This window comes from Salvelinus alpinus, chromosome 5 (assembly GCF_045679555.1).
Source record: "Salvelinus alpinus chromosome 5, SLU_Salpinus.1, whole genome shotgun sequence".
Taxonomy (NCBI): Eukaryota; Metazoa; Chordata; class Actinopteri; order Salmoniformes; family Salmonidae; genus Salvelinus; species Salvelinus alpinus.
Genome location: NC_092090.1, coordinates 18,608,225 through 18,631,507, shown reverse-complemented (window position 1 = coordinate 18,631,507; position 23,283 = coordinate 18,608,225). Strand labels below are relative to the sequence as shown.

General features: G+C 44.7%; 1 protein-coding gene across 5 annotated transcripts in view; it reads left to right on the top strand.

The window, feature by feature from the left end:
- The window catches only part of lrrk1 (leucine-rich repeat kinase 1), a 146,219-nt gene extending 123,452 nt beyond the window's left edge, over positions 1 to 22,767 (top strand). For all 5 annotated transcript variants that reach the window (XM_071400831.1, XM_071400830.1, XM_071400833.1 and 2 more), the window contains 7 exons: positions 1,126 to 1,243; positions 4,799 to 4,915; positions 9,434 to 9,631; positions 9,883 to 10,097; positions 14,550 to 15,056; positions 15,975 to 16,076; positions 21,133 to 22,767. In XM_071400831.1, coding sequence (XP_071256932.1) covers positions 1,126 to 1,243; positions 4,799 to 4,915; positions 9,434 to 9,631; positions 9,883 to 10,097; positions 14,550 to 15,056; positions 15,975 to 16,076; positions 21,133 to 21,310 — 1,435 coding nt within the window. In that variant the 3' untranslated portion in view covers positions 21,311 to 22,767. The remainder of the gene's footprint in view (positions 1 to 1,125; positions 1,244 to 4,798; positions 4,916 to 9,433; positions 9,632 to 9,882; positions 10,098 to 14,549; positions 15,057 to 15,974; positions 16,077 to 21,132) is intronic.
- The last annotated feature ends 516 nt before the right edge of the window (positions 22,768 to 23,283 follow it).

The window sequence follows — 23,283 nt, the reverse complement described above, 5'->3', positions numbered from 1 at the left end:
AGTGAATGTGTGTTGTCTTGTAGGAACTACAGTGTGGTAGTGAATGTGTGTTGTCTTGTAGGAACTACAGTGTGGTAGTGAATGTGTGTTGTCCTATAGGAACTACAGTGTGGTAGTGAATGTGTGTTGTCTTATAGGAACTACAGTGTGGTAGTGAATGTGTGTTGTCTTATAGGAACTACAGTGTGGTAGTGAATGTGTGTTGTCTTATAGGAACTACAGTGTGGTAGTGAATGTGTGTTGTCTTATAGGAACTACAGTGTGGTAGTGAATGTGTGTTGTCTTATAGGAACTACAGTGTGGTAGTGAATGTGTGTTGTCCTATAGGAACTACAGTGTGGTAGTGAATGTGTGTTGTCTTATAGGAACTACAGTGTGGTAGTGAATGTGTGTTGTCTTATAGGAACTACAGTGTGGTAGTGAATGTGTGTTGTCCTATAGGAACTACAGTGTGGTAGTGAATGTGTGTTGTCTTATAGGAACTACAGTGTGGTAGTGAATGTGTGTTGTCTTATAGGAACTACAGTGTGGTAGTGAATGTGTGTTGTCTTATAGGAACTACAGTGTGGTAGTGAATGTGTGTTGTCCTATAGGAACTACAGTGTGGTAGTGAATGTGTGTTGTCCTATAGGAACTACAGTGTGGTAGTGAATGTGTGTTGTCCTATAGGAACTACAGTGTGGTAGTGAATGTGTGTTGTCCTATAGGAACTACAGTGTGGTAGTGAATGTGTGTTGTCTTATAGGAACTACAGTGTGGTAGTGAATGTGTGTTGTCCTATAGGAACTACAGTGTGGTAGTGAATGTGTGTTGTCCTATAGGAACTACAGTGTGGTAGTGAATGTGTGTTGTCCTATAGGAACTACAGTGTGGTAGTGAATGTGTGTTGTCCTATAGGAACTACAGTGTGGTAGTGAATGTGTGTTGTCTTATAGGAACTACAGTGTGGTAGTGAATGTGTGTTGTCCTATAGGAACTACAGTGTGGTAGTGAATGTGTGTTGTCTTATAGGAACTACAGTGTGGTAGTGAATGTGTGTTGTCTTATAGGAACTACAGTGTGGTAGTGAATGTGTGTTGTCCTATAGGAACTACAGTGTGGTAGTGAATGTGTGTTGTCCTATAGGAACTACAGTGTGGTGAACGTAGAGAAGGGTCAGGTAGAGGTGAAGAGGATGCCGTGTCCAGGAACCAGGCTGAGCTGTCAGATGAAGATGGACAACACCTTATGGACCGCCACAGAGGTTGGCCAAACAATCACTAACACTGGGGTTGGGGTTTGCCAAACAATCACTAACACTGGGTTTCCTATGGACATTAGAATAGAATACTTATATTTATTCATACATGTTCTTTGCATCTGACAGTTAACTTAAATGTGAGTTTACATAAACACTGGGGGTGGGGTTGGCCAAACTATCAATAACACTGGATTTACATTGCAAGTTTACAGTTTACATAGCCCTCTGTCGCAATGGAACTCAGCATGACATAAAACCTCAGACATAAAGGCATAAGCCTGTTGACACCATGTCAGTACAATTGCTCTCACCATACCATAAGTATGTTCATCTCTAGTCTAACCTGTGGCTTTGGCGTTGTAGTGTGTACGCTCAGGCTGAGTTTTGTTGCTGTCATGTTACCTGGTGAAGCAGTGTAAAGTCTAGTGATAACATGTATGGGGAGTGTCATTGGGAACTGCCAAGAATACACTGGTACTTATGTAATTAGGGTACATGTTAAAGAATACATGGGTGTTTATATACAAAATGATCATTGGCAATATTTTTTATGTATTGCCCTGCCCATGAAATGGAAGCGTATAACATTATCCACCTTGAGTAGATTATGTATATCTGTATACATTTAGTTTCTGTAAGTGTGTGATCGTGCGTGTACTTTACCAATCAAAAGTTTGGACACACCTACTCATTCAAGGGTTTTTCTTTATTTTTACTATTTTCTACATTGTAAAATAATAGTGAAGACGTCAAAACTATGAAATAACACATATGGAATCATGTAGTAACCATAAAAGTGTTAAACAAATCAAAATATGTTTTAGATTTTAGAATCTTCAAAGTAGCCACCCTTTGCCTTGATGACAGCTTTGCACACTCTTGGCATTCTCTCAACCAGCTTCACCTGTAATGCTTTTCCAACAGTCTTGAAGGAGTTCCCACATGCTGAGCACATGTTGGCTGCTTTTCCTTCACTCTGCGGTCCAACTCATCCCAAACCATCTCAATTGGGTTGAGGTTGAGTGATTGTGGAGGACAGGTCATCTGATGCAGCACTCATCACTTTCCTTCTTGGTCAAATAGCCCTTATACAGCCTGGAGGTGTGTTTTGGGTCATTATCCTGTTGAAAAACAAATGATAGTCCCACTAAGCGCAAACCAGATCTTCTTATTGGTGTCCTTTATTCGTGGTTTCTTTGCAGCAATTCCGTCATGAAGGCCTGATTCACGCAGTCTCCTCTGAACAGTTGATGTTGAGATGTGTCTGTTACTTGAACTCTGTGAGGTGCAATATGAGGTGCAGTTGGTTGCCAATTTCTGAGGCTGGTAACACTGACCTTATGCTTTGCAGCAGAGGTAACTCTGTGTCTTCCATTCCTGTGGCAGCCCTCATGAGAGCCAGTTTCATCATAGCGCTTGAGGGTTTTTGCGACTGTACTTTAAATTTTCCGGATTGACTGACCTTCATGTCTTAAAGTAATGATGGACTGTCATTTCTCTTTGCTTATTTGGGCTGTTCTTGACCTAATATGGACTTGGTCTTTTACCAAATAGTATATCTTCTGTATACCCCCCCCCCCCCTTGTCACAGCACAACTGATTGTCTCAAATGCATTAAGAAGGAAATAAATTCCACAAATTAACTTTTAACAAGGCACACCTGTTAATTGAAAAGCATTTCAGGTGACTACCTCATGAAGCTGGTTGAGAGAATGCCAAGAGTGTGCAAAGCTGTCATCAAGGCAAAGGGTGGCTACTTTGAAGAATCTCAAATATAAAATATATTTTGATTTGTTTAACACCTTTTTGATGTCATCACTATTATTCTACAAAGTAGAAAATAGTAAAAATGTAAAAAAACAATGGAATGATTAGGTGTCCAAACTTTTGACTGGTACTGTATGTACAGTATGTCGGAAGTTTACATACACCAGCCAAATACATTTAAGCTCAGTTTTTCACAATTCCTGACATTTAATCCTAGTAAAAATTGCCCTGTCTTAGGTCAGTTAGGATCAACACTTTATTTTAAGAATGTGAAATGTCAGAATAATAGTAGAGAGAATGATTTATTTCAGGTTTTATTTCTTTCATCACATTCCCAGTGGGTCAGACATTTACATACACTCAATTAGTATTTGGTAGCATTGCCTTTAAATTGTTTAACTTGGGTCAAACGTTTCGGGTAGCCTTCCACAAGCTTCCCACAATAAGTTGGGTGAATTTTGGCCCATTCCTCCTGACAGAGCTGTTGTAACTGAGTCAGGTTTGTAGGCCTCCTTGCTCGCAAATACTTTTTCAGTTCTGCCCACAAATTTTCTGTAGAATTGAGGTCAGGGCTTTGTGATGGCCACTCCAATACCTTGACTTTGTTGTCTTTAGGCCATGTTTCCACAACTTTGGAAGTATTCTAGGGGTCATTGTCCATTTGGAAGACCCATTTGTGACCAAGCTTTAACTTCCTGACTGATGTCTTGAAATGTTGCTTCAATATATCCACATAATTTTCCTCCCTCATGATGTCATCTATTTTGTGAAGTGCACCAGTCCCTCCTGCAACAAAGCACCCCCACAACATGATACTGCCACCCCTGTGCTTCACGGTTGAGATGGTGTTCTTCGGCTTGCAAGCCTCCCCCTTTTTCCTCCAAACATAACGATGGTCATTATGGCCAAACAGTTCTATTTTCGTTTCATCAGACCAGAGGACATTTCTCCAAAAAGTACGATCTTTGTCCCCATGTGTAGTTGCAAACCGTAGTCTGGCTTTTTTATGGCGGTTTTGGAGCAGTGGCTTCTTCCTTGCTGTGCGGCCTTTCAGGTTATGTCGATATAGGACTCGTTTTACTGTGGATATAGATACTTTTGTAACCGTTTCCTCCAGCATCTTCACAAGGTCCTTTGCTGTTGTTCTGGGATTGATTTGCACTTTTCGCACCAAAGTACGTTCATCTCTAGGAGACAGAACGCATCTCCTTCCTGAGCGGTATGGCGGCTGCATGGTCCCATGGTGTTTATACTTGCGTACTATTGTTTGTACAGATGAACGTGGTACCTTCAGGTGTTTGGAAATTACTCCCAAGGATGAACCAGACTTGTGGAGGTCTACAATATTTTTTCTGAGGTCTTGGCTGATTTCTTTAGATTTTCCCATCATGTCAAGCAAAGAGGCACTGAGTTTGAAGGTAGGCCTTGAAATACATCCACAGGTAGACCTCCAATTGACTCAAATTATGTCAATTGGCCTCTCAGAAGCTTCTAAAGCCATGACATCATGTGCATGTAATCTTCTGACCCACTGGAATTGTGATACAGTGAATTATAAGTGAAATAATCTGTCTGGAAACAATTGTTGGAAAAATTACTTGCGTCATGCACAAAGTAGATGTCCCAACTGACTTGCCAAAACTATAGTTTGTTAACAAGAAATGTGTGGAGTGGTTGAAAAACGAGTTTTAATGACAACAACCTAAGTGTATGTAAACTTCCGACTTCAACTGTACATACACGTGTGTGTGTGTGTGTGTGTGTGTATTTACTTGTGTGTGTGTGTTCTAGGAGCAGGAAGTGTTCATCTACAGTCTAAAGGAGATGTGTCCACTGAGCCAGCCCCAGAAACAGATCTCCTGTCCTGCTATAGTCACCTGTCTGTTCCCCGTGCCCGCCAGAGACCAGGTAACTCTCCTGTTGTCACCTGTCTGTTCCCCGTGCCCGCCAGAGACCAGGTAACTCTCCTGTTGTCACCTGTCTGTTCCCCTTGCCTGCCAGAGACCAGGTAACTGTCCTGTCCTACTGTTGTCACCTGTCTGTTCCCCTTGCCCGCCAGAGACCAGGTAACTCTCCTGTTGTCACCTGTCTGTTCCCCTTGCCTGCCAGAGACCAGGTAACTGTCCTGTCCTACTGTTGTCACCTGTCTGTTCCCCGTGCACGCCAGAGACCAGGTAACTGTCCTGTCCTACTGTTGTCACCTGTCTGTTCCCCGTGCACGCCAGAGACCAGGTAACTGTCCTGTCCTACTGTTGTCACCTGTCTGTTCCCCTTGCCTGCCAGAGACCAGGTAACTGTCCTGTCCTCCTGTTGTCAACTGTCTGTTCCCCTTGCCTGCCAGAGACCAGGTAACTGTCCTGTCCTCCTGTTGTCAACTGTCTGTTCCCCTTGCCTGCCAGAGACCAGGTAACTGTCCTGTCCTACTGTTGTCAACTGTCTGTTCCCCGTGCACGCCAGAGACCAGGTAACTGTCCTGTCCTACTGTTGTCACCTGTCTGTTCCCCGTGCCCGCCAGAGACCAGGTAACTGTCCTGTCCTACTGTTGTCAACTGTCTGTTCCCCTTGCCTGCCAGAGACCAGGTAACTGTCCTGTCCTACTGTTGTCAACTGTCTGTTCCCCTTGCCCGCCAGAGACCAGGTAACATACTGTTCACTACTGCCCTGTGTGGTTGTCATGATACCAGCATCACAATAATACCATACTTGATTTTCCATGGCGAACACATAAAGCAGACTACTATTTGCTCCTTTAGGAACCTTCCTTACAATATTTTGTATAGCTTGTAAAATAAACACATTTGACTCTGGGTGATAACATAATGCTCTTTGTTTCCAAGATTAGGATTGTTTTCCTTTAGAAATGAAATCCGCTTCACATTTTGTTTTCTTGCCACGAGACTTATCGCGATACTGCTACCGTGACAACCCTATCTCAAACCATCTCCTAGACCAGTAGTTCCCTAACCGGTCCACCAGTAACCCCAACAATACACATTGTTGTTGTAGCCCCGGACAACCATACATGATTGAATGGATCTCTGTGAGAAAGAATTATGGGAACCCAACCCATTGTTGTTCTGTCATCTACTAAACTCCAATGGAACCCTGATACACTGGATAATCAGTGTTCTCTTATCTCTGTACTGTAAAGTGTTTATACAGTAACAGTACAGCAGTTGTTCTGCCATCTACTAAACCCCAATGGAACCCTGATACACTGGATAATCAGTGTTCTCTTATCTCTGTACTGTAAAGTGTTTATACAGTAACAGTACAGCAGTTGTTCTGCCATCTACTAAACCCCAATGGAACCCTGATACACTGGATAATCAGTGTTCTCTTATCTCTGTACTGTAAAGTGTTTATACAGTAACAGTACAGCAGTTGTTCTGTCATCTACTAAACCCCAATGTAACCCTGATACACTGGATAATCAGTGTTCTCTTATCTCTGTACTGTAAAGTGTTTATACAGTAACAGTACAGCAGTTGTTCTGTCATCTACTAAACCCCAATGTAACCCTGATACACTGGATAATCAGTGTTCTCTTATCTCTGTACTGTAAAGTGTTTATACAGTAACAGTATAGCAGTTGATAATAATACGGTACCATCTAACTGCCTTCGAAACCAGCCTATGACTGTTTTCACCGTTTGTAGGGATTTATTTGCATTCTGACCATCATTAACTAGCTCAGCTACTGTAGTAAAAGAGGTTTTACAGTCCTCTTAACAGTAGAAATGCCAGCCCTCAAGCGGTCCCGCTCTGAGCCAATGGCGCGTCTTTTTGATGTCAACATTCAAACAGTCTAAATCCATTTAATATATCCATCCCGAAAAATGTTCCTTTGGTTGTGTTTATGAAGGTAACATTAGAATACACATTTTTATATTTTTTAAAGAACATAATAGCATTTTCATTAGTATATGTTACTGTAGGCTATTTGTAAAAAAAATAAAAAAATAAAAACCACTAACCACACCCATTATAATTTCTATTATGATTTCATTTTGGCAGGTCTTAAGAAACATTGAAATAATAAAATGTATTTCAAAAGAACAGAATAGCATATGATCTGTTTTATTATGTTACTAGTCTTTGCTCAGTAGCCTGGGCTCTATGCTGCCACGTGTTCATGTGTGGAGTGCTTGGAAGCGGTTATTCTTGGTAAAAGTGATATTTTGAAATAGAGCTCATCTCTTTAATTTTGAGCTATTTGGCAAAAATGAGTGTTTTGGAAACCTCAGATTCGTCTCTTTCAGATATTATACAGAAATCAAAACGTCTTACCTGCATATGACTCTGTAGCACGGGTCGGCAACGAGACAGTAAAATCACCAGGAATTCAGCTAAAAATGAGTTTAATTTAGGAAATCTATTCCCAAGTGTTTCCAGGAATAAAAGAAGAGACGTGATGGTGTCTCAGTGTAATCAAGGTATGGAACGATTGTTCATTTCAAATACAATCTCTTTTTGGGCTTAGTTGTGGTCATTTGCGGTGCACAAATCATTGTACTAATGTTCTGCCTCCCTGACCATCCGCTCTGACAGAAATCGCCCACCGGCTGATTCTAGTTGCCTACCCCTGCTGTAGGAGGATTTTAAAAAGTCACTTTGTTGCTCCGTTTCCCTGCCTCTATATCCAAGCTGCGCCCATCTCTTCATATACAGTTTGACGATTGTTAATATTGTCACCCATCAGACTATTGTCAATTTAATCTTGTGTTTAGGCTAACTCTATTATTATGTGTAAAATGTATTTCAATATAGTTTAGGTGTAGTTTAGATGGGCCATCAGCTGTGCTGTGTTAAATATTCTTATTTAGGAAAAGTCAATGGCCAAGTAATTTAAACATTTAAATGAGTTTTGTGTCAACATGACGCTTTCGGTGCTTCTAGTGGTAAACAGGAGCACTGCCTGTTTGCCCCCTCACCTCCCCTTCTCCTTCCCCCTTCACCCCCCCTCTCCCTAGACCCTCAGCCCTTTGAAGTGTCCTGTGGCTGGGGTAGTCCAGGTGTTGAGGCTGACCTAGTGGAGCCTGCTGTCTGTCTGGGGATAAGGAGCTAAAGGCTCTCTCACATTATACCTGCAAGGCACTTTGATTTGCTTGCCATGAAGAAGGGGTGCAGAAGTGTTGGATAGTTTGATTTGCTTGCCATGAAGAAGGGGTGCAGAAGTGTTGGATAGTTTGATTTGCTTGCCATGAAGAAGGGGTGCAGAAGTGTTGGATAGTTTGATTTGCTTGCCATGAAGAAGGGGTGCAGAAGTGTTGGATAGTTTGATTTGCTTGCCATGAAGAAGGGGTGCAGAAGTATTGGATAGTTTGATTTGCTTGCCGTGAAGAAGGGGTGCAGAAGTGTTGGATAGTTGGATTTGCTTGCCATGAAGAAGGGGTGCAGAAGTGTTGGATAGTTTGATTTGCTTGCCATGAAGAAGGGGTGCAGAAGTGTTGGAAAGTTGGATTTGCTTGCCATGAAGAAGGGGTGCAGAAGTGTTGGATAGTTTGATTTGCTTGCCATGAAGAAGGGGTGCAGAAGTGTTGGATAGTTGGATTTGCTTGCCGTGAAGAAGGGGTGCAGAAGTGTTGGATAGTTTGATTTGCTTGCCATGAAGAAGGGGTGCAGAAGTGTTGGATAGTTTGATTTTCTTGCCACGAAGAAGGGGTGCAGAAGTGTTGGATAGTTGGATTTGTTGGAACTTTGACAGAAGCAACACCTCCAAAGTACCACAGCTCTATCTAACATATTTCTGACACGTCGGCTGTTCAGGGTGTTACACTGCAGACGTGGAGCCCGTGGAGATCTTCCCCTCCTTCCCAGAAACCCATCCTCCTCTGAAGTCGGCTGTACAGGTAGAACAGTCAGGCCCCGCTGTAGGACAACAGTAGAACAACAGCTGGTAGTTGCTAGGGGGACTGCGAGGTCGAACGCTATCAAACACATATTTACACTTAAATTAGAAGACCGTACAGTAGATTGATTTACTGGTTGTATTATTTACTGTAGCAGTGCATACAAGAGTCTTTTTACTGCCCCGCTCTCTATTTTAACTTGGCAAGAATGTTTTCACCTCCGTTCATAGTTTTCATCTAGTCTTCAGTCTTTATCACGGTTTGGATGTGTTGTTGATATCCTCTCTCTCTGTCTCTCTCTGTCTGTCTGTCTGTCTGTCTGTCTGTCTCTCTCTCTCTCTCTCTCTCTCTCTCTCTCTCTCTCTCTCTCTCTCTCTCTCTCTCTCTCTCTCTCTCTCTCTCTCTCTCTCTCTCTCTCTCTCTCTCTCTCTCTCTCTCTCTCTCTCTCTCTCTCTCTCTCTCTCTCTCTCTCTCTCTCTCTCTCTCTCTCTCTCTCTCTCCATGTCCCTTCAACCACTCTCCATTCCGTATACACCCCCCCAACCTAACATTCTGGTCTCCTCCCACCATGCAGACCCAGGCGTGTGTCTTCATGGGGATGTCAGACGGTCTGGTGGCTGTGTATTCCCTGATGGATGACATGCCTGTAGAAGGAGAGACCTACCTGTGTTCTCACACCCTCAATACGACCATGTTTGGGATGGAGGACTCTGACCCCAGACAGAGACCCTACCCAGTCAGGAGCATGGTCCTGGTCCACAGTGGATCCCAGGTTGGAATAGATATATCAATATGCCACGATATGCCGATATATCGAAATGTATCTATTTATCTATCTATCTAGATATTCTGATATATTTCAATATACCTGTATACCACAATGTCAAATGATGAAATAGTAAATAATTGTATACAGTAGTGAAATACCGGTAACCTCATTACAATGTTACTGGGTTAAACTCTGGTAATATGAATGGTTATCATAAAGTGTAAATCTTATCTCCACCTTGCTCTTCCTCCCAGCTGTGGTACTCCCATGGTCCAGGCCTGCTGGTGATCGACTGCCGGACCCTCCAGGCGGTGCGTCGTCTGGACCCCTACGACCCACCATCCTCCATACAGGCCCTGGCCTCCAGCCCCTGTCTGTGGGGGGATGAGGCGGTGTGGACCCTGGATGACCACACCAACACCCTGCAGCTGTACCACGCTGCCACCTACCAGCTCTGTGCCACGTACAGGTGTGTGAGACGTGGGTGGGTGGGGTGAGGTAGTGTTACACTAATGGGTAGAACACCGCTATAGGATATGCTGGTGGTAGGTAGGACACAGCTATAGGATAGGGCTGGTGGTAGGTAGGACACAGCTATAGGATAGGGCTGGTGGTAGGTAGGACACAGCTATAGGATAGGGCTGGTGGTAGGTAGGACACAGCTATAAGATACGCTGGTGGTAGGTAGGACACAGCTGTAGGATACGATGGTGGTAGGTAGGACACAGCTATAGGATATGCTGGTGGTAGGTGGGACACAGCTATAGGATAGGGCTGGTGGTAGGTAGGACACAGCTATAGGATAGGGCTGGTGGTAGGTAGGACACAGCTATAGGATATGCTGGTGGTAGGTAGGACACAGCTATAGGATAGGGCTGGTGGTAGGTAGGACACAGCTATAGGATACGCTGGTGGTAGGTAGGACATAGTTATAAGATACGCTGGTGGTAGGTAGGACACAGCTATAGGATACGCTGGTGGTAGGTAGGACACAGCTATAGGATAGGGCTGGTGGTAGGTAGGACACAGCTATAGGATAGGGCTGGTGGTAGGTAGGACACAGCTATACGATACGCTGGTGGTAGGTAGGACACAGCTATAGGATACGCTGGTGGTAGGTAGGACACAGCTATAGGATAGGGCTGGTGGTAGGTAGGACACAGCTATAGGATAGGGCTGGTGGTAGGTAGGACACAGCTATAGGATATGCTGGTGGTAGGTAGGACACAGCTATAGGATAGGGCTGGTGGTAGGTAGGACACAGCTATAGGATACGCTGGTGGTAGGTAGGACACAGCTATAAGATACGCTGGTGGTAGGTAGGACACAGCTATAGGATACGCTGGTGGTAGGTAGGACACAGCTATAGGATAGGGCTGGTGGTAGGTAGGACACAGCTATAGGATAGGGCTGGTGGTAGGTAGGACACAGCTATAAGATACGCTGGTGGTAGGTAGGACACAGCTATAGGATACGCTGGTGGTAGGTAGGACACAGCTATAGGATAGGGCTGGTGGTAGGTAGGACACAGCTATAAGATACGCTGGTGGTAGGTAGGACACAGCTATAGGATAGGGCTGGTGGTAGGTAGGACACAGCTATAGGATACGCTGGTGGTAGGTAGGACACAGCTATAGGATAGGGCTGGTGGTAGGTAGGACACAGCTATAGGATACGCTGGTGGTAGGTAGGACACAGCTATAAGATACGCTGGTGGTAGGTAGGACACAGCTATAGGATACGCTGGTGGTAGGTAGGACACAGCTATAGGATACGCTGGTGGTAGGTGGGACACAGCTATAAGATACGCTGGTGGTAGGTAGGACACAGCTATAAGATACGCTGGTGGTAGGTAGGACACAGCTATAGGATAGGGCTGGTGGTAGGTAGGACACAGCTATAGGATAGGGCTGGTGGTAGGTAGGACACAGCTATAGGATACGCTGGTGGTAGGTAGGACACAGCTATAAGATACGCTGGTGGTAGGTAGGACACAGCTATAGGATACGCTGGTGGTACGTAGGACACAGCTATAGGATAGGGCTGGTGGTAGGTAGGACACAGCTATAGGATAGGGCTGGTGGTAGGTAGGACACAGCTATAGGATAGGGCTGGTGGTAGGTAGGACACAGCTATAGGATACGCTGGTGGTAGGTAGGACACAGCTATAGGATACGCTGGTGGGAGGTAGGACACAGCTATAGGATACACTGGTGGTAGGTAGGACACAGCTATAGGATAGGGCTGGTGGTAGGTAGGGTGAGTGAGCGGTGATGGTGACTGGAGAGGGCTTTGACTGATAGGAAAGATATTCAAACTTGACTTTAGAAAACCATGGCCCACAAAGCCAATGTCTTGTGTACTTAACCAACTATACTAATATTCTATAGTATACTATACTAACTAATATACTAACTAAAAAGGGACTTAGGAAATAAAAAGAAGAAGAAACTACACTATGAAACAAAGATAAATGACAAAGAATGAGAGTAAAAAGCTTTGGAGCACCTTAAATGATATTTTGGGAAAAAAGGCAAACTCAGCTCCATCATTCATTGAATCAGATGGCTCATTTATCACAAAACCAACTGATATAGTCAACTACTTTAATCATTTTTTCATCGGCAAGATTAGCAAATTTAGGCATGACATTCCAGCAACAAACGCTGTCAAGTGTCAGTGTGCAGCAGGTAGGACGGAGTCAGGCGCAGGACACAGAACTGAGTAAAAAACGTACTTTACTCGAATAAACAACAAAATAATTCCACGTAGGGAAAATACTCCAGCTCACAGAAATAGCAAACACTTAACAACGAACAAACACGCACAAAACCATGTAGGAACCAGAGGGTTAAATAGGGAATAAATAATAATGTAATGGAAACCAGGTGTGTACAATAAAGACAAAACAAATGGACAATGAAACGTAGATCGGTGGCGGCTAGAAAACCGGTGACGACAACTGCCGAACGCCACCCGAACAAGGAGAGGCACCAACTTCGGCGGAAGTCGTGACAAACGCTGACACTTCACATCACATATATCTAACCAAATAATGAAAAAGACAAGCATTGTTATTTTGAATTCCATAAAGTGAGTGTGGAAGAGGTGAAATAATTATTATTGTCTATCAACAATGACAAGCCACCAGGGTCTGACAACTTGGATGGAAAATTACTGAGGATAATAGCGGACGATATTGCCCCTCCTATTTGCTATATTTTCAATTTAACCCTACTAGAAACTGTGTGCCCCCAGGCTTGGAGGGAAGCAAAAGTCATGTATAGGGGGCTTTACTATCTAAGAATAGTAAAGCCCCCTTTACTGGCTCAAATAGCTGACCAAACAGCCTGTTACCAACCCTTAGTAAACTTTTGGGAAAAATTGTGTTTGACCAGATATAATGCTATTTTACAGTAAACTAATTGACAACACACTTTCAGTATGCTTATAGGGAAGGACATTCAACAAGCACAGCACTTACACAAATGACTGATGATTGGCTGAGAGAAATTGATGATAAAAAGATTGCGGGGGCTGTTTTGTTAGACTTCAGTGCGGCTTTTGACATTATCAATCATAGTCTGCTGCTGGAAAATTGTATGTGTTATGGTTTTACACCCCCTGCTATATTGTGGATAAAGAGTTACCTGTCTAACAGAACACAGGGGGTGTTCTTTAATGGAAGCCTATCCAACATAATCCAGGTAGAATCAGGAATTCCCCAAGGCAGCTGTCTAGGCCCCTTACTTTTTTCAATCTTTACTAATGACATGAGTAAAGCCAGTGTGTCTATGTATGTGGATGAATCAACACTATACATGTCAGCTATTAGTTTCAGAGTGGTTGGAAAGGAATAAGTTAGTTGTAAATATTTCTAAAACTAAAAGCATTGTATTTGGGACAAATCATTCGCTAAACCTCAACTAAACCTTGTAATAAATCATGTGGAAATTGAGCAAGTTGGGGGGACTAAACTAATACTAATACTGGATTGTAAACTGTCATGGTCAAAACATATTGATACAACAGTAGCTAAGATGGAGACCTTCTTAACAGCACTATCAACAAGGTAGGTCCTAGAGGCCCTAGTGTTGTCGCACCTGGACTACTGTTCAGTCATGTGGTCAGGTGTCACAAAGAGGGACTTAAGAAAATTGCAATTGGCTCAGAACAGGGCAGCACGGCTAGCCCTTGGATGTACATAGAGAGCTAATATTAATAATATGCATGTTAATCTCTCCTGGCTCAAAGTGGAGGAGAGATTGACTTCATCATTACTTGTATTTATGAGAGGTATTGACATGTTGAATGCACCGAGCTGTCTGTTTGAACAGCCATGCATACCCCACAGGACATGCCACAAAAGGTCTCTTCACAGTCCCCAAGTCCAGAACAGACTATGGGAGGCGCACAGTACTACATAGAGCCATGACGTCATGGAACTCTATTCCACATCAAGTAACTGATGCAAGCAATAACATGTGATTAAAAAAACACCTTATGGAACAGGGGGGACTGTGAAGCAACATAAACATAGCCACAGACACATGCATACACACACACAATAAAATACGCGCTATACACACACATACACATGGATTTAGAACTGTAGATATGTGCTAGTGGTGGAGTAGGAGCCTGAGGGCACACAGTGTGTTGTGAAATCTGTGAATGTATTGTCATGTTTTTAAAATAGTTTAAACTGCCTTCATTTTCCTGGACCCCAGGAAGAGTCAGCAGCTAATGGGGATCCATAATGAATACAAATACACAGCCAAGACACAATTTCACTCTGCAACAGACCATGTGACCAATACATACACATAATACAAATACACAGCCAAAACACAATTTCACTCTGCAACAGACCATGTGACCAATACATACACATAATACAAATGTAATTTCGTCATTCCAGCTGTGGAGACGCCAACCCTCTCCGGGACGTGTTCACTGTACAGCGACCTGCAGGGGTTACCATGGCTACTAGTCCTGACCTTGACTCACAGAGGAAGAGTCTAGATGAGGAGGAGGAAGAGGAGGAGTGTCCTAACGGCAAAGTGACGCTGATCTACAGCGAGGAGGCGGGGACTCAGATCATCCAGCACCAGGATTCGCTGACGGACTACTGCTCCATGTCCTCTGACTCCACCCCTTCGCTGGGATTTGACCGATCCGGCCCCTTGTCAGAGCCACTGGGATTGGACAGATCCAGTTCCTGCGCGCTCAGCTCATTGGCTAGTTCCAGCAGTATGCCTTTTTCCATTGAGGAGGAAGAGAGGCCTCAGGAAGAGAGGCCTCAGGACCACCCAGACGACTCTGACTCTGTGGTGAACTCTGACCCCACCACAACCTTTACCACCACTCCCCCCCACCTGCAGGCCCTCACTGTGCTGGCTGTCAATGGAACCCTTTGGATCCCCAGGTACCCACAATGCTACACACACAAACCCAGCATGTCACACTGTCATACAACAGACTTAGGGGTCGGGTTCCAAGTCCTATTTTTTTGCAGTCAAGAAAAGATTGCTATACCATATTTAGGTGGTTCCTGAGACGTTAACACTCTTCCAGGCGTTGTGAGATCCGATACTGCAACACATTTTCATCTGGTCTGTCTGGTCCTACTCCAATCTGTTTTGGATGTAAGCACTAGTTGTTATTTAGGCGAAGTTGTGTTTCTATAGCTCGGGCTGACACTAAAGACTTGTGAAGAGCAGAATCAACAACCACTGAAATATCTGAACGGTTCCTTTTGTGAAGGAAAAGGCTTTTTAGAAAAGTCCCAAATGGCCCAGTCTGGTGCCAGGTCAGGGTCTTTTTCTGGCCCAGAGTAGACTTGTTTTGGGCCAGGCTTCAGAGGGTGAAACACTAAGGTCTGTGTCTTTAGGCCAAACACTGGGGTCAAGTCTTATGGTGGAAATATGCCAGCAGATGGAACTTAGCTCTGCCCTCAAATCACAATTTAGAGTTTTGAATAAGGTTTGTCATTTACAAAATAGTATTCAACTAACCAAGTATGTCAAACATAAAAATATAAAATGTGCAAAGTAACCATGATTGCTACCGTTAGTTGTTGTGCTAGTCAGCTATAGCTTGTTCTCTATCTAACTGCCTAGTTAATGGTGAGCCAATATATTTTATCATGGCTTTGTCTTGTCCCTCTGCAGCAGACACGTTTTGGGCTTCTTTGTCATTATTGAGCCAATACTCGAATCAGCAAGAAGTGATGTAAATCAGAGTGTAATTAGAATGTATGAGTATCATCTACGTGGTCAGCCCACTGAAACATGACCTATTTGACCAACAACAGATCTTTAGTCACTACTGTGTTGTGTTCCAGGAGTGGTGGTGACGTGATGGTGATCGAGGTCCAGCGGCAGACAGGACAGCTCAGGGGGCGTGTCATCGCTGTGCTCTGCCCCCCTGGAACTTCCTCTTACGGGTGAGGTCATATCCTGTCAGGAAGGCTGTTTCTCAATAGTCTAAAGGGACAGTTTGAGATGCGTCCATTCTTTTTGATAGCCAGTGAGGTGTGTAGACTGTTTCTCCAATCAGCTTCCACCATGCTGATGGACCAGCCAGTTGCAAATCCATTCCTAGCCCCACCCCCTAGACAATGCTTTTAAATCTGAGAAGGTTTTGTGAATATGGTAATAGCCCTCCCTTGCCCTCTGATAGGCTAGGTCAGGGCTGCCTTCTTGGAGCTCTACCGTCCTGCAGGGTTTCAGTCCAACCGTTATTTAGCACACCGTAGTTTATTAGCTGCTTACCAAGACCTTAACTAGCTGAATCAGGTATGTCAGGTTAGGGTTGGACTGAAAACCTACAGGACGGTATATCGCCAGGAAGAGGGTTGAGCAGCACTGGCCTAAATGGTATTTCCTTTGGGATCCATAGGATGTACCCAATTGTAGAGGCTACCGTATGGGTTCATGCTCTAAAGCAGGTATCCCATTCCTAGCCTTCGAGGGCCACAGTGTCTGTTGACTACAGCTTCTCCTTCAGTAGTAGCCTTTACACCCTGCCGAGCAGAGCCGTACTGGGCTGGCCTGGTTACGTATCCACCATAGTAGCTGTAACCGTGCTGTAACAGACTGTCTGAGCCAGCACAGTTCCGTTGGGGTCGTTGAGCCAGCACAGTTCCGTTGGGGTCGTTGAGCCAGCACGGTTCCGTTGGGGTCGTTGAGCCAGCACGGTTCCGTTGGGGTCGTTGAGCCAGCACGGTTCCGTTGGGGTCGTTGAGCCAGCACGGTTCCGTTGGGGTCGTTGAGCCAGCACAGTTCCGTTGGGGTCGGCACGATCGTGTGAGATATAGAACTGATCTCGAGCTGGGGAGCCAGTTGTGTGGCTGTGTGTCCTGTCTGGCCGGTCAATGGCCTTAATGGCAAAGGTGTATAATTACCCCCATGTACTTACCATAAACACCTCATTTGGTGACTTTGCGGAATTGTACAATGCTTTCCGTTGCTCTTTTTTTGTGTGTCATCATTAGCACAGTATACATGATCCCAATTCTAGCTCCAAAGACAGCGTCAGTTTGAAAAAAAAGAAAAAGCAGATTGTGCTGATTTATAGGCACATTGAACCATGTCGCGCGCCGTAGTTTAAAGCCTGGATAGTGCTCAAAACGATGATGTCATATCTGAATTCTTCCATCTTTTTTGCACCTTCGCCATTGTCCGGGAAGCAGAACAGCAACCCTCCATGCTCCAGGAGTGCAGTTGAAGACACCTGCTGTAAACTATAGTCACTTTCAAATAGATTGCACCACCCAAAGAATCCCCAATGCAATTATAACGTCCAACGGAACAGTGTGGGAAAGTGCTCCATTGATTAACCCATTACAGTCTAAGCCCTGTCTAAGCCGGGGGAAAGAGGGGGGGTTCTACTAAGCTATATGGAATTGTTTTAAGAAGGTCATACCAAGGATCATTTAGCTATTTTAATACAGGGGCGGAACCAAATGTCAGGGCAATGTCTTTCTACCGTAACACCGGCGCATTGCCCCGTCTAAGCCATGGGATGCATCCCAAATGGCACCCTTTGCTCTATAGAGTGCACTACTTTTGACCAGAACACCTATGGGCCCTATGTAGGGCATGGGGTTCCATTTGGGATCCAGCCATGGTGTTAACAGTGAAAAACAGGCCTCATTCCAGACCTGTGGAGTGTGGGACCTCTTTATCTGCTGTAGCAAAGTAGGCCAGCAGAACTGTCTGGCTACATCACAAATGGAACCCTAGTCCATATGTATTAGCACCCTGTTCCCTATTGTGTGCCCTGGTCAAAATCATTGCACTACATAGGGAATAAGGTGCAATTTGGGACGTACACACTTTCTGGCACAGCAAGAAAAGGAGCTGGAGATTAATTTGCTGATTCAGCTTCAATAAAGACCCAGCAGAGATCCCTCATCATGTGCTTAACGGGGTTTATCCCCACTCTGTAATTATTCCTATAAACGTCCCAGCAGCTGTTTTAGCTGCAGCAGAAGAGGACTTCTGTCTGAAGTGCATGCGTGTACGTGTGTCAGTGTGCGTGCGGGAGGTTTTAGCAGCAGGCAATGAAAGGGCCACCCAAAGCCGAGGTCCTTAATAAGCAGTGGTTGTCAGGGCGTTAGTGCTATCTGGGATCCTTAGGACATCCCTAACCTTAACCCCTACCCAAACCCTAACTTTAACATTAACCCTTACCGTAACCATTTAAATTTCAACTTCAATAGGGTGACATCAGATCCCGTTTAGACTAGTAGCACCAGGGACAGGTTGAGGTCAGGCCATAGGGTCGCAGGAAGACAGGAAACGCTGTGAGAAACACGCTGGAGATTCTGGGCTTGTTTCACATCGACTGTAGACTGACTGACTGATCTACAAATCATAGTGACTAGTTATTTAGGATCAGTCAGTCAGATCTACAAATCACCTTGCATCCTAAATAACTAGTCATTATGATTTGTAGATCAATCAGTCACAATTACCCACAATGCACCACATATGTAATGCTATCAAACACGGTCTCTGTTTATCAATTTCATCCCATTTGAAACAAACTACAACTTATAAAGGCTTTATAGGGCATTAGGAAAGTCTTCATCATTTTCTATGGCTGTTCCTTCTAAGTGAGACTTTTGTGGGTGCGTGTGTGTGTGTGTGCTTGTGTGCGTGCGTGCAGTTGTGTGTGTGTGTGTGTGTGTGTGTGTGTGTGTGTGTGTGTGTGTGTGTGTGTGTGTGTGTGTGTGTGTGTGTGTGTGTGTGTGTGTGTGTGTGTGTGTGTGTGTGTGTGTGTGTGTGTGTGTGTGTGTGTGTGGCAGGGGGGAAAATATATTTCACAAAATACCTTTACCCCATAGTGGTCTTATGCTCACTTATGTTTGTAACCATCATTGTTGTAGATTACATGTAACCATCAGTGTTGTAGATTGCATGTAACCATCAGTGTTGTAGATTGCATGTAACCATCAGTGTTGTAGATTGCATGTAACCATCAGTGTTGTAGATTGCATGTAACCATCAGTGTTGTAGATTACATGTAACCATCAGTGTTGTAGATGACATGTAACCACCAGTGTTGTAGATTGCATGTAACCATCAGTGTTGTAGATTGCATGTAACCATCAGTGTTGTAGATTGCATGTAACCATCAGTGTTGTAGATTACATGTAACCATCAGTGTTGTAGATTACATGTAACCATCAGTGTTGTAGATTACATGTAACCATCAGTGTTGTAGATTGCATGTAACCATCAGTGCTGTAGATTACATGTAACCATCAGTGTTGTAGATTGCATGTAACCATCAGTGTTGTAGATTACATGTAACCATCAGTGTTGTAGATTACATGTAACCACCAGTGTTGTAGATTACATGTAACCATCAGTGTTGTAGATTACATGTAACCATCAGTGTTGTAGATTACATGTAACCATCAGTGTTGTAGATTACATGTAACCATCAGTGTTGTAGATTACATGTAACCATCAGTGTTGTAGATTACATGTAACCATCAGTGTTGTAGATTGCATGTAACCATCAGTGTTGTAGATTGCATGTAACCATCAGTGTTGTAGATTACATGTAACCATCAGTGTTGTAGATTGCATGTAACCATCAGTGCTGTAGATTACATGTAACCATCAGTGTTGTAGATTACATGTAACCATCAGTGTTGTAGATTGCATGTAACCATCAGTGTTGTAGATTACATGTAACCATCAGTGTTGTAGATTGCATGTAACCATCAGTGTTGTAGATTACATGTAACCATCAGTGTTGTAGATTACATGTAACCATCAGTGTTGTAGATTACATGTAACCATCAGTGTTGTAGATTACATGTAACCATCAGTGTTGTAGATTACATGTAACCATCAGTGTTGTAGATTGCATGTAACCATCAGTGTTGTAGATTACATGTAACCATCAGTGTTGTAGATTACATGTAACCATCAGTGTTGTAGATTGCATGTCACCATCATTGTTGTAGATTGCAGTGCATACCAGAGAGGATGATGGTAGTCTTGGTAAGCTACAACATGAAACAACAGTGGCAGGAAGATAATATGGGGGTGTGTATATGATGCATGGTTAAGCACGCAACACGGCAACAAGCTATGTGGAAGCCTTCCCTCTTCCCAGAGTGTTTGTGTCATGTCCTACATAAATCAGAAGTGCGATGAGGTATGATTTACCTGTTTGTGTCATTTCTGGAAAGTATATATTAACCTGTCGATGGCACTTTAAACACTGATCTAAGGTTTTGAGTTAGTCAGGTTTTAGGGAAGGTAAGTTCATTCTAGATGTGTGCCTAGGGCACCTCCTACCTGGAGGTATAAATCCTATGTAAACAGGGTGTTGTGTGTACTCCTCAGTAGCCTTCCAGGGAACCTCTTCTCAGTAAAGCCTGGCTACTTCTAGGAAGAATCCACACATACTCATTTCAATGTTTAACTGTCTCTTTCCCTCCTCCCTATCTCACCCTTCTCTCTTTCTATTACTCTTCCCCCTCTCTCTCTTCCTCCCTCTCTCGCTCTTTACCCCCTGTCTCTCTCTTCCTCCCTCTCTCGCTCTTTACCCCCTGTCTCTCTCTTCCTCCCTCTCTCGCTCTTTACCCCCTGTCTCTCTCTTCCTCCCTCTCTCTCGCTCTTTACCCCCTGTCTCTCTCTTCCTCCCTCTCTCGCTCTTTACCCCCCGTCTCTCTCTTCCTCCCTCTCTCGCTCTTTACCCCCTGTCTCTCTCTTCCCCCCTCTCTCGCTCTTTACCCCCTGTCTCTCTCTTCCTCCCTCTCTCGCTCTTTACCCCCTGTCTCTCTCTTCCTCCCTCTCTCGCTCTTTACCCCCTGTCTCTCTCTTCCTCCCTCTCTCGCTCTTTACCCCCTGTCTCTCTCTTCCTCCCTCTCTCGCTCTTTACCCCCTGTCTCTCTCTTCCTCCCTCTCTCGCTCTTTACCCCCTGTCTCTCTCTTCCTCCCTCTCTCGCTCTTTACCCCCTGTCTCTCTCTCAGGACCCTGGAGGAGGCCGCACTGGTGGCAAAGGACACGGTTGTGTGTGGCTTTCGCAATGAAAATAGGGCCTGGTGCCTGTGTGTCTGGCGGGGCTGGGGCCCCCGTGAGCTAGAGGTCTTCTACCAGTCCTACGAGGAGCTGGGGAGGCTGGAGACTAGCATGAGGAAAAGAAGGTAGCGTTGTATGGCACCGGCCGCAGTGTCTCAGGCAGAGGCTAGCAGTCACAGAATCATAGCTCTCTGTGGGAGAGAGAGAGAGAGAGAGAGGAGGGGGAGAGAGAGGAGGGGGAGAGAGAGAGAGAGTGTGTCGAGAGACCTCGGACAGGGGGAGTACACATTCACAGGCCCCCAGTGTTCAGAGCAGGGGGCCACGGAACTCTGACATCAGTGACGTGGAGAGGAGAGGAGGGGTGAGGGAGATGGTGAAGCAAAAGAGAGGACAGGACAGGAGAGATTGGGATATGTTGAGAGGAGACTCAGGGAAGGGGGGGAAGGATGCCTCATCCTGTCATAGCTTGGGCCCAAACCCCCAGGGACCAGGTCAGAAGCCCCTGTGTGCCCCCAACACACCCCACACTTCCCCCTCTGGAGCATCACTAAGATGGACTGACTACCAGTTAAACCTGAGCCTGAGGATGAAGATAGAAGGGACTAGGGTTGCAATTTTCCAGTAACTTTACCAAAATTACCAGGTTTTCCAGAAATCCAATTGGAAGACTCCTGAAATCAGGAGGGATTGAGCAGGGAATTCAGAATCTACCAACCAGGATGTCTGGAAAACCTGTGGATTCTGGGAAGGTTACTGGAGTTCTGTAACCCTGAAACGGATGGTAGGACAAAACGGATCTGTCCCAGATCTACTGAACACTGACAGAGTGGACTCACAGTGGAACGGAACACTCAACTGGGTCGTGTGTGTGTGTGTGTGTGTGTGTGTGTGTGTGTGTGTGTGTGTGTGTGTGTGTGTGTGTGTGTGTGTGTGTGTGTGTGTGTGTGTGTGTGTGTGTGTGTGTGTGTGTGTGTGTGTGTGTGTGTGTGTGTGTGTGTGTATGAGTAAACAACACCGTAAGCAGTTCCATCTCCCAACAGACCAAGGACACAGCAGAAAGGACTCACCCCTGTCCTGCATTATAGAGACTGGGACTGTCTCTAAACCAATGACACTCTCTCATACTAGCTCAGATAGACATTAGATGAAGGGTTCATTAGATTATAAAATGTTCTGCTACTGGGCTAAACTCTGACTTATGCATGTAACAAGTAACAAAAATGTACACAAAAGTCAGGGTTAACTATGTGTAGGATTTTGCCCTTCGGTTTGATGCCCATCAGTTTTACTTCAAGTGTTGGTGCTTGAAGTTGCCAGTACTATATTATGTATTGTGGTTGCATCCCAAATGGCACCCTATTCCCTACATAGTGCACTATGGGCCCTGGTCAAAAGTAGTGCACTGAATAGGGTTCCATTTGGGACATCCAGTGTGTTGATCCCAACATGGGAGGGTTTGCTAGCTTCACTGCAGTGTCAGTGAGATGGTGTTAATTTATGGTGTAATATGATCAAATCGTCTTCAGTGTAAATATACTGTATTGTGTATATACTGTACGACCATGAATAAACTTCTTATAATAGTATTAGTCTGTGTTGAATGGAAGTTTATTGACCTCTTATCCAACCTGCCTGCTGTGTCTATCAAATGGGATCAACAAAATGTTGCTTGTAAGAGACTTGCCTGCATCACCCAATCTCGTACATTTGAGTATCCTCTCCTTCTCTCCCAAGACTCTATTTCCCCCTCTCTCCCTTCTCTCCTCTCCCCTCTCTTTCCTTATCTCCCCCTCTCGCTCTCCTTCTCTCCCCATCTTTCTCCTCGCTCTCCTTCTCTCCCCCGCTCTCTCCTTCTCTCCCCCTCTTTTTTTCAACCCACCCTCTCCCCTCATTCAGGGAAGACATAGGGGAAGGAGGGAATATTCTGGGCAGATTGTGAGAAGGATACAGAGGGATAGAGGGGGCATGTTGAGAGGGGAACGTGGAGAGATGGGGGGTGGGTAGGTAGGTAGCTAGGTAGGTGGGGAGAGAGGTAGGTAGGTAGGTGGGGAGAGAGGTAGGGGGCAGGTAAGTTCTCCAACACAGCCTTGCTGTAACCTGAC